Raw genomic sequence first — 12,179 nt, forward strand, 5'->3', positions numbered from 1 at the left:
GGTTTCCAATCACTGCTCTAGGGCAATGGCTGGCAGTGACCATGGGAGTGGTAAGAAGCAGCTCTTGAATCAGGTTTCTTGTTCAGTGCTGTGTATCTCGGACTGATGGAAAGAGGCGGGTGGTGGGGGTGTAGTGAGTTCTTGGGAGATCAGAGACTACAGCTGTGTGTTCTGTCCATAACATGGGTTCAGAAACTTTGGGGCTGGAACCAGAGGAAACTGAACAGTCTAGTCCTCCATATTAATTCTGTTTAGGATGAGAATGGCTGGCCACACTTTCTATAGGATAGCATTTATGGCGTGGGGGGGAGGGGTGTTTTGTACACAGAACATGCTGGGGCATGGTATTTCTGACCCTGCAATGTAAGACTTGTGGTGTCCTGGTCTGAGGGATTCTGCATTAAATGCCAGTGTCCCATAAGGCAGTCGTGGTTTGTTTTAGAAATTGCAGTGCCCTTTCCTAACTGAGTCTGTCCCCCACTCTGCAGGCCTGTCTGAGCAGTGGCATTTCAGTGAGGATGTGCTCAGAGATTCTGGGAATCTGGATTTTCTCTCCTATGGAGAACAATTACTAGCTTGAATGTGTCTCTTCACAGAGGTGAAGCACAATCCATTCTGACAAGAGGGGAAACATTTGAAAGGGATCTTAACCTCTTCAAGCATCCCTCAGGGAAACCCATCCTACCATCAAAGCGAGACATGTGCCGCAGGCGTTTCTTTATCAAATTATCTGACCTGACATTAAAAATAAGCCCTTCTCCGTCTTCAAAGTAAGATGTCAAGGAGCCATTAAGGCCAACATCAGAGATGGAGGCTTTGGGCTGGACAGCTGTTCACTGTTACCTGTGTTTCTTGCAAACCAGTTGATCTTTTAAATCTTCTGAAGCTTATGGCAGCTAGATTCCCTTTTCTGTGTGACATTTGCAATGTCTGCCATGTAAAGATCTCTAGGCACTTAACTCTGAAGTCCTTTCAAGATGGTAGAATGTTCATAGTCTGTAGTTGGGGTTTACTCTTCTCTCCACTGACCCCTTGGCTGCTGAATCAAACCCCGGTTTTGAAAAGAGATTTTGTAATAGGGATGAGTGTGGTTTAGGGAGTTGCAACTCTCCTTACCACAGCACCTCAGGTTTGGGACAAAAAACAGGTCGCTTAAAAGATCCACCCTTCAGAGCCCACTCAGCTCTGCCAGTGTTTCTTCATTAACATTGCACAAAGCCTAATGTCTTTCTCTGCTTAGCATATATGGAACTAGATTTTCCACTTCCTACATTTGTGAATGGGCATGGGAATTGTTACTGAAATGGTAAGAACTCTGGCAGGAGACGCATTGTGCCTGCTGCTGTACACTTGCTGGTATGCTGGAAAACATTACCCTAGATGGCTTTTTGTCAAGAATGACAGCTGTCTGCACTTGTATCTTTCTGCGTTGGGCTAATGTTGTATATAGTCAACTATGCTAGCCTGGAACAGAGGAGGCTCACTGGGATTTTGGTTAGCTCCTGGGGTGCATTTGATCATTTACTGTGACCAGAGGTGATCCCAGGAACTAGGCTGTCCTGTAAAATATCTGGTTTCCTGCACAAGCCAGATTGTGATCTCAGTGTACTCGCCTCACCTGGCTTCTGTGACCAGTGTTAATGTCTAAACTGAGTTTAATTAAACTGTTTCAGAGTTGTCTGTGTGAAAGGTATGCCTCTCCTTGGGAACTTCCGGATCACTGTGTGCAGCAGAATGGGCCGATCCATTTTCAGTGAAAGCTTCTTTGTCTGGACTTGTTAGAGAGACACCACTGTCGTCCTCAGCTTTGGTGAATGTGTCTAGTGTTGCAGACCACCTGGCTGTTGGTCTCCGCTGTGTCTAGAACTAACACAAGGCTAGTGAGGTGTAGAACCCAGTGTCAGTAGTGTGCTGAGCCCCAGTTGTAAATGCAGAGACTGGTGGGAAGCTCCAAAGGAGAGTTTCATTGTCCACAAGCAACACAGAGACTTATGAGATTTTACACAGGGGCCAAGGGCCAAATTTTCACAGGTGTTTAAGCACCTAAAGATGCAAATAAATGCCTAGTGGGATTGACAAAGTGTCTAAGCACTTTTTCAATGGGAGTCAGGCACCTAACCTACGTAGGAATTTTGTAAATCCCACTAGATACTTACCTGCATCTTTAGGCATATAAGTACCTTTGTAAATGTGGCCCTAAGTTTCTAGCATCTTATAGGCCAGCTGTGGTTCTGAATAAGGGATTTACTCTTATGCCAAGCTCTGGAAGAACTTGAACTATTGCTTCCGTTAGATATTCTTATTGGCTTCATTGATGTACAGCAAGGGAGATGGCTGCTCCCCATCTCTGACACACAAGCAGCAAGACCTGTATAAAGATGGTGAGAATATTACCAACTCATCCAGTGAGAGTCTGGAAATAGAGCAAGTACCCTGCTCTTCAATGAAGGAACATTAGAGTGCTCTAAAGACAAGCTCTGTGCTGTTTCTTCCTGGGACCTCCTCTGCGCTCAGATATTGGGCTTGCATGGCTTGATTCACAAATGAGCAGTTGATTCCTCCACGTGTCTGAGATTAATCGGATCCTCTGAGTGGATAAGGCTGACGGGTGGTTAATTGTCACATGGAGGTGGCATGTAAGGAAAGTTTTTAACCATATCTTTGTTAAAAGGCTGCTGTTTCTTTTATAACTCTTTCTTGTCATGTGCTGAGTGGGGGCGGGTAGAGACTGGGGGAGGGGGGGGATGCTGAAAGCCTTTGTCTTCATTTCTGCCATCACCTAGTGTTTATTACCCAGTGATTGGCAGCTTTCCTGCGTCTGTCTATCAAACCCACGTTCACTGCATTTCAATTGCCCTTCACTTCAGATTTCAGTATTGTGAAATCTACATCTTTGTAGAAAAAGGTCGTTTTGCTCATGGTGATGACAAGCCCAAGACTCTTGGGTACCTGCTCCAGTCACTTGTGATTCCACCAAACAAAGGAAGCTCCAGAAATCAGAACCATCTGTCAAGTGACTGGTGATAACTGTTTCCTGGAAGAGTTGATCTGCTACTGTCCAGACTTCAGACTTGTAAACAGGGAATTTTCATCAAGTGGGTGTGTTTCTTGTGGGGGTCCCCTAGGGATCAGTTCTTGGGCCTATGCTGTTTAACATTTTTATCAGTGACCTAGAAGAAGACATAAAATCACCACTGATAGTTTTCAGATAACACAAAAATTGGGGAAGGACAAGTCACTGAAACAGAGCGATCTGGATTGCTTGGTAAGCTGGATGCAAGCAAACTGTGTTTTAATACAACTAAATGGAAATATATACATCTAGGAACAAAGAATGTAGACCATGCTTACAGGATGAGGAACTCTACCCTGGGATGCAGTGACTCTGAAAAAGATTTTTGGGCTTATGGTGGATGATCAGCTAAACATGAGCTCCTAGTGAGATGCTGTAGCTGGAAGGGCTAATGTAATCCTTGACTGCATAAATGGGAGTTATGAGTAGGAGTTCACCTTGAATCATCCCTTGAAATATGTGTTAACAATTTATGCTAAACAGTTCCATCGTGTATTTAGCAGTGACACTATGAGTTAGTTTCCTGGACCTGAAGAAGAGCTCTGTGTAAGATCAATAGCTTTTCTCTCTCACCAGCAGAAGTTGGTCTGATAAAATATATTGCCTCACCCACCTTGTCTCTCTAAGAGAAGAGAGGTTATTGTATCTCTGATTTGGCTCCGGTGTGATCACTGCTGGAACACTGTGTCCAGTTCTGGTGTCCACAATTCAAGAAGAATGTTGATTAATTTGAGAAGGTTCAGAGAAGAGCCATGAGAATGATTAAAGGATTAGAAAACCTGCCTTATAGGCTAGACTCCAGAAGCTCAATCTATTTATCTTAACAAAGAGGAGGGTAAGGTGACTTGATTACTATATAAGTACCTACATGGGGAACAAATATTTGATAATGAGTTCTTTAATATAGCAGAGAAAGTTATAACATGAGCCAATGGCTGGACATTGACGGTAGACCAATTCAGACTGGAAATAAGGTGTAACTTTTTAACAGTGAGGGTAATTAATCACTGGAACAATTTACCAAGGATCATGGTGGATTCTCCATAACTGGCAATTTTTAAATCAAGACTTGCTGTTTTCTTAAAGCTATGCTTTAGAAAATTATTTGGGGGAAATTCTCCGGCCTGTGTTATGTGGGATGTTAGACTAGATGATCATAATAGCCCCTTCTGGCCTTGGAATCTATGGAAGAAGCCGAAGGGTCCTTAGGGTACGTCTACACAGAGGGGGAAAAATACCTGCATCATGGCTGCAGCTGGCTCAGGTCAGCTGACTTGGGCTGTGGAGCTAAAAATTACTGTGTAGATGGTTGGTCTGGAGCCTGAGCTCTGAGACCCTCCGCCCTGGCAGGCTCTCAGAGCTCGGGCTCCAGCCTGAGCCCAAACCCAGACATTTACATGGCAGTTTTTCAGCATGGAGCTCACGCTCTGCAAGCCTGAGCCAGGTGACCTTTCCAGCCCCAGATGTTTTAGCCCTGTGTGGATGTACCTTCATCAGGTACACCAGGGTTTAAGAGACAGCAGCACCCTCCTGGGTTAGTACCTGGTTTGGCAAAGCCAGCAGTGAGAGCAAGTCCCAGATGCTTTTCGTTGTGTGGAAACTCTGCTGAGTAATGGGAGAGGGGATTTTAGCTTTCTTCCTAAATTGTTCACCTTTCTGACTCCTCTTCCATTGGAGAGACCAATTGAAATAGTTGGAGCAGTGCTGTGTGGGCCCTGGGTAATGAGGGGCACACATGGAAGTGTATTCCCCTCCCCCCCCTTTTAATGAGAGTCCAAGTTTTACTTTCTATTAATTGTCTTTATTGTAGGATGGTGCATGTATGTGTGAAATTTCTGGCTGGATTTGAGAGACAAAACTGAATGACATTGATTACATGTAACTAGATGTAATTTAATAATTACACTTCTCAATTATTTAATTATAATTACTGTAAATGCAGGTAATTGCTTAATGAAAGCATGTAAATTGCAGAGTAGACATTAATGTGGGGTGAAGCGCTTTGGATCCTTTGAGAAGTGAGCAGAACCCTTTTGCCCATGGACATCCATACACAGCAGACCCTTTCTAGATTTGGTGCCTTTGCCCACTCCTCTCTGCCTGTGGATGACATTTTCTAGTTTAGGCTAGCTGTGGCCGTAACACCCATCTATTGAATTAGCTTCTTCCAGGCTCTGTGTGTGTTTGTGTAGGGCTTTCACCCTTTCTTGGAACAACAGAGGAGGATCTGCTTTTTACCCCTTGAGAGAGGGTCTGGCACCCTGAGGACAAAAAAGTAAAGGGGTAATGGACACCATTATCTTTTGGAAAGGGCCCTGGGCAGAACCAGAAGGTCTTGAGGAAAATTTCAGGAAATATTTGCTAATGGCTTGCTGTCGATCAGTGTTTGTAGCAATAGATACAACTGTGTCATAAAGCCAACAAACAGATATGCCATTTTTACTGAGGGGGAAATAGCATCTGTACAGTATGCCAGGCCTAGCAAGGTGTACAAGGTTAAGAACACTGGAAGGTTCTTTATATCCCGGAGTTGAGAGTGCAGCTGATAGGCAGGGCTTTATGGACAGAATTGCGCTCCCACTTTCATACACTCATTCACTCATAGGGGAGCACTGATCAGCGTTCATGTTGTGCTCCCTGTCAGTGCCTGGGCCAGTGAAGCTGCTAATCAAACCGATTTGAATCAGACCGATTTCGGTGGTGAATCCTGGTCATCCCGAGGCATGTGCATACACTAAGACGACTCATTCATACAAAGTGGTGCATGGATTTGGGAAGGGAGACTGCTGTTTGTGGCATTACTAGGGGGCTTGTTAGGTGTCTCTTTGGGAGCCAAAGGACATGTAAAGATCCTCCTCAGAAGCCAGGAAAGGCTTGTCTCTTACTCCAGCTAGGCTGATACAGGAGTAGGTGTCCTGTGTGGTATGTCTGCTTCCTTTACTAGCTACAGTATCTCTGTAGAAGAGAAACCCTTTTGTGACCGAGTCTTATAGGGCAATTGCTGTAACCTAATCATGATCGTTTCCGTTACTTCTCCCACCCTGCTGGTTCCATCACTGTGCCTTTTGTACAGAGACTTCAGTTTCCTTTTCTTCTCTACTTGCTCAGGGGCCGCACCAGAGGAAGCTGCAGTTGCCTGCTCAAGGCAGTCTTGAAAGCAGCAGACCTAGGAGTATGGAGTTTAAACTTGCCGATCTGTCTCCCTTTCCCTTCCCCAGATATGAGCTGGCTGATGGGTATTAATTCTTGGGTGCAGGGTAGTTTTATTAGCATACTGAATGTCATTTACCGTCAGCATTCTCAGAGGAGCCCTGTGCATGTGGGGGGGATATAGAGGGAAAGCACTGGGCATTTATACAGTGATAGAAAATGTTCTCAATTCTGCTTTCCAAGCAGTCTGTGAGTGTTTCTGAAAGAGGCAGATAGAGAGGCCAAGGGGAGCACAATGGAGGGCCGTCAGTCGCTGGAGGCCTGTCATAGCTGAATACACAATATAAAGCTCTGACTGTTCAGAAATCTCTTCCTGGGCATATTTTCAGAGCTTTCACTGGAACCACAAACCAGGGCCTAGGACAGCTTATCTATATAAAGGGGACCAGCAGCTTTTTTTTCAGTGTCTTCCTCTTTGTTCGTCAGGATTGTTCTTGAATTTGCTCTTCGCCCTTGTTCTTGCCTCTCTTTTATTTGTAGACAGAGCATAAGCCTTGCTCAGTGTGTTTTCAGACCATCTTTATTTTGCTGCCCTGAGCTTTCTGCTAGGATTTGATAAGGTAGGAGTGAAGGGAGAATGAAAGAATCTAATAAGAAGCTTGGCCTGATCACCTTGCATGCCATTGTGCCAACTGGTGCCTAGAAGCCTTCTGCCAGGGCTGTTGGTCTGTCTGGCACAAATCAAAACCTGAATTGTCCAAGAAATTCTATCTCATCTAATATGGCTGTAGCAGCAACCTGTGCAGACTTTCTGGGAGAATTTGGCTACTAACAGTCTAATGTTTTCACTGTTCGTGCCAAGAATGCTCCAGCTAAACAAATTCCCTTAAAGTCTGCGGTCTGCACTCTCCCTCATTTGGCTTGTCTTCCTTTCCATGACCAAATTCTTTTACCTTGGGCTTTTGTTTGTGTGCACGCCTGTGTGTCCACAGCACTAGGCCGGCTTGCATTTGAAGGTAGTGGCATTGTATATGCAGGAATATGAAATCTCTGATTACTCCCAACCCCTCAGATACATTGTTGCTGTGTGGATACTGTCTCTCTTCTCCACCTCCCCAGGAGTTGAGTGCAATCCCACTGAGCTACTCCATTTTGATCTGCCAGGGTGATTCCTTTGTTCCCAAACCAGTGTGCTTAGAATTTTATTTTCTGGCCACATCTCTTGTAGATATGAGTTTCCAGGGCATTCTCTTAATCTAAAGCTCTGGTCCATTGTCTGAGCTTTGTGGTAGGGCTTGCTGGAGTTGGGAATGGCACCTAGCTCCAGCAAGGGGGAATTTGAGTTTCTGGCTGCCTGTGTGGCAGTAGGTACGACCAGCCAGAACAGAACAGCTACAGAGGGAAGAGAACTAAGCAGACAGCTATGTTGAGCCTCTTTTTTCTCCCTTGCCAGCCAGAGATCAGAGTGGATTAAGAAATAGGAGGTGGTTTTCCAAGTTTCTCTTAGGGCTGAGGCTGTTCCATATCCAATAAAACGTGACTTTACCAAAGAACCACCTCTGTCAGGTTACAACAACATTGCATACACAGTTGTCATTTTAAAGGGCCAGGAAGGGTACATGTGTGACTCAACAGCATAAGTCAGTCAGAAATAGATGTGGCAGGATTACATTTTTGTTGGTAATGTCGATGAATGTCCATGTCACATAAATGATGAAAAAACATTTCCATTGATGATGATCTAAGTTTACAGATAGACAAAGTAAGAAAAATGCTGCTTGAAAACTTATTAGTTTGACCTAAGGACATTTACTCTGTATATTTAGACATGTCATGTTAATCTTCCTCCCCCCCCCCAATATCATTCAACTGTGAAAATTAAAACCAATAAAAATCTAAAAAAAAAAAGCTTATGAATAAACATTGATATCATGCATGAAAATTATATTAAAAATTGAATTCTGCCCAGCCTAGTCATCAAGTTCACCTGCATTTTAGCATAATGAGCACTGTGCTATTTATATATCACCATAACTTTATATTGTGCTTAAGAGAGAGATTCTCTGCCCAGAAAAGCTTACACCTACCTGAGACAAACATGGCACATGAAATTAATAGGAAAGGCAAAGGGAATGCAAGATCATGGATTAATACAAAGGGATCATATGTGTTTGCCATTCTGTGACTGCTTGGAACATATCTTTCTGTCCTGTCCTCTGATCTTTCCTTTGCGGGAGTGACCCCCGCCCCCCAAGGATCAGCTCAAATATTGGCTCTTTGATTTCTCATAAATATATGTCCCCTTAATAGGGATAGATATTACCGTCAAAGAGTCCCTCCAGGGGTGGGAGGTAAGAATGGAAATGGGGAATACGCCCCACAAAGGCGGCTATTCATACAGGAACAAATTAATTCTGATGAGAGCTGTTTTAAAGGCCATAGCTTTTTGTTTCTTAACGTACATTTTCCTGCTTTCCAAATTGCATAGAAATTTGGAAGTCAATGACATGCACCTTGTGATGGTGTCAATAAATTAAGATAAATCTAAAATGAATAAATGAGAGTAGGTAGGAATAAATGAAACCACTTTTGTGTTTGGGTAAATATTTGCTGTTAACCATCTTCCTTCCTCAGATTGCGATGCAAGGATGTTGTGGCTTTTTCTCCATTTCCTCTGCTCAGAGATTTGTGACCTGTTGCCATTTCTGTAAATATTGCTTTGTTACTTTTGTTTAGGAAACCAGAGGCCTTTGTGCATTGGGCACTGAAAACGTTGGTTGATTCATCTCCTATACTGTGATTTTCAGATTATCTGTTAGGGAAAGCAAAGATGACTTGCATCCGAAGAAGTGGGTATTCACCCACGAAAGCTCATGCTGCAAAACGTCTGTTAGTCTATAAGGTGCCACAGGATTCTTTGCTGCTTTTACAGATCCAGACTAACACGGCTACCCCTCTGATACTAGTTACTGATTGTTTCCTCCTTCCCTCCAGGGGCTGTGATTGGAGATGGACAGTCAGCTGTGGCCAGCAACATTGCCAATACCACCTATCGGCTCCAGTGGTGGGACTTCACCAAGTTTGACCTGCCTGAAATCAGCAATGGTAAGCTGGGAAGGGAACTAATGCCTCCTTGCAAGTCCCCCCACCCATTGAGCCCCATGAACACCAGAAATTCTCGGAATTCCCAAAGGTCCAGTCCAGCGCACTGGATTTCCTGATGTGATTGTCACTCCAACTGGAGCCATTAAATAATTAACAGGCTTGTTGGAATCACGTAGGGTGCTCTTACCACTCTGTTTTGCCGACATACACCTTGTTGACTGCATCTAGGGTTCTTTGCGTGGATCAGTTTCTGTGGGTATCTCCTCAAATCAGCGAACATTCTCATGAATGCAGGAGAGCTGCATGGAGTGGAAGGGCTGACTGGGTGGTATGCTGGCAGCACCCAGCTGGGTTAGAGTTTGGAGTAAGTACTTGGCCTCTTGCGTACCATACTAACACATGATTGGAACTGTAACTGTAGCTTCCAATGACCCTTGGGATTTATGGTGTTTGGGATCTGAAAGAGAGCCACATCCAGCTGTCTGGCTGGAGATGGAAGATGAAAACATTATCACTGGACTTTTCTTTTTCCCTCCCTCCCCCCTGCCAAGCCGCCCTCCTTACCCATGAAACAACTGAGTTGTCGATCAGTGTTTCTCAACCTTTTTGATACCAGAGACCAGTTGCTGCCTTCCTAAACTGTGTCAGGGAGATCTTAGGGGCCAGGGCCAGCGCCAGTCCACGGACTGGTCGTTGAAAAACACTATTGTAGTGTATTTCTGTGCAGCAGAATGCAGCCTTCAGTGACTCGATGTTGCTTGGAGGGGCATGGATTCTGTTTTAAGGAGCCCTCTTCTTTCACAGGTAAATATGTGGAGCCTATCCCAGGAATAAAAGCAGCTACTGTGTGTGTATATATAGGGATAAGAGTGCTGGTGGTCCCGTGCTTAGAGGGAGAGTTGCCCTGCTTCCTTTTCTCTGTCTCTCTTGCCTCCCCCCCCCCCCCAATCCATAGGATGGTGTTTCAAGGATCACACCCTTGCTGGAAATGAGAGGCCCATTTCCAAAAGTTGCTTCTTAATTTTGCATGGAAAAAGGTAATTAAATGGAATCTTGTTTGTCTAAGGGGCATTTTATCTCTTGGGGAGTAGCAGGTAGCATCTTCTCAGGCATTGTGAGCACTATACCAGATGTCAGTGATTGGATTAATTTGTAGTACTAATCAGGTTTTTTAACCTGAGGAGCAGACCTGTGCCCAAGGGCAGGTCTCTGCCTTGTTGATGACAAGAAGTATTCCCTCTCTAGTCAGAGACCCTGGCTCAAGGATAAAGCTGCGATCAGAGAGCAGGAAACGTTGCTGCTGGTTTAAAATCCTCTGGGCTTCTCCACATGCTTTTAATGGATTTGAAAAGTGTTTCAGCTGCTAATAGCTCTTCTGGGCTCATCTGGTTGCCCTGGAGCAGGCTGCTGTTAAATTTTTGTGCAGGGTGTTTGTTTATAATTTATGGAGTCCCATAGAAAGGCAGAACCATCTGCTCCTCGAGGCATCAATATTTCAAACTCCTCCCTCTCTCCTGCTAGGACACTTCCATTCAGAGATCATTTATAACTAGCAGATTATTGGACTTGAATATTTCTGTCTTCTGTTGCCATCATTCCCATCCTCTGTCTGTCTGCAGCCTCGGTCCCTGCTGCAAGCCTGTGTTGTGCCCATCTGGCTCCCTGCTCTGTGCCTGGCCAGAGCCTGGCTCCAAGCCTGCTTGCCTTCATTTATTTTAATTTTAAAATGTTTAGGTATTTTGTTCTCTTTCCTTCCAACTCCTCACTTGCTGCACCCAACTCTGACACTTTACAAAATGGTTTGCAACATGTGGTTCATGGACCCCTGCTCTTGTTGGTTCAGTGGCCAGAATTACTCCAGAGCTGCACTTAAAACCTGAGACCTTATACTGAGGCACAGAGGAAAGAGAACACCACTGGGAACCAGTAACTCCTGAGCTATGATTGTCTGTTACTAAACCCTGATGTGTAGGGCCCTACCAAATTCATGGTCCATTTTGGTCAATTTAACGGTTCTAGGATTTTAAAAATAGTAAATTTCATGATTTCATCCATTTAAATCTGAAATTTCACGGTGTTGTAATTGTAGGGATCCTGAACCAAAAAGGTGGGGGGGGGGAGGGAGGGGTGTCTCAAGGTTATTGTAGCAGGAGGGGGGTTGTGGTACTGTTACCCTTCTGTGGTGCTGCTGCTGCTGGCTGCGGCACTGCCTTCACAGCTGGGCAGCTGGAGAGCGGCAGCTGCTGGCCGGGCCCAGCTCTGAAGACAGAGCCGCTGCCTGCAGCAGCACAGAAGTATGGATGGCATGGTATGGTATTGCCACTTTTACTTTTGCACTGCTGCCTGCAGAGCTGGGCCCTCAGTCAGCAGCCACCACTCTCTGGCCACCCAGCTCTGAAGGCAGCAGCACAGAAGTAAGGGTGGCATGGTATGGTATTCCCACACTTACTTCTGGGCTGCTGCTGGCGGGGTGCTACCTTCAAAGCTGGGCACCTGGCCAACAGCCACTGCTCTCTAGCCACCCAGCTCTGAAAGCAGCGCAGAAGGGTGGCAGTACCGTGACACCCCCTCCCCCCCCAAAAAATAACCCTGTGATCCCACCCCCCCGCAACTCCCTTTTGTGTCAGGATCCCAAATTTGAGAAACTCTGGTCTCCCCTGTGCAAAGAAATGTAAAGTCATGTTAATGGGGACTACAGGGACAGAAATCAAAATGGAAGAAGAGAAAGAGAAGGTGGACAATTTTACATATCTTGGAAGTACCATCAGCCAAGGTGGTACTAGTTCCGAGGAAATAAGAAGAATCTGGAAGGCAAACGCTGCATTTGGAAGACTCAAAAACATCTCCCTCA

At 45.0% G+C, this 12,179-nt stretch overlaps 1 protein-coding gene across 3 annotated transcripts in view; it reads left to right on the forward strand.

Moving 5' to 3' along the window:
• AMBRA1 (autophagy and beclin 1 regulator 1) overlaps positions 1–12,179 on the forward strand; it is a 191,662-nt gene that overhangs the window by 119,591 nt on the left and 59,892 nt on the right. For all 3 annotated transcript variants that reach the window (XM_045014742.1, XM_045014743.1, XM_045014744.1), the window contains one exon: positions 9,218–9,328. In XM_045014742.1, the coding sequence (XP_044870677.1) occupies positions 9,218–9,328 (111 nt within the window). The remainder of the gene's footprint in view (positions 1–9,217; positions 9,329–12,179) is intronic.

The sequence above is a fragment of the Mauremys mutica genome, chromosome 4 (assembly GCF_020497125.1).
Source record: "Mauremys mutica isolate MM-2020 ecotype Southern chromosome 4, ASM2049712v1, whole genome shotgun sequence".
Lineage (NCBI taxonomy): Eukaryota > Metazoa > Chordata > Testudines > Geoemydidae > Mauremys > Mauremys mutica.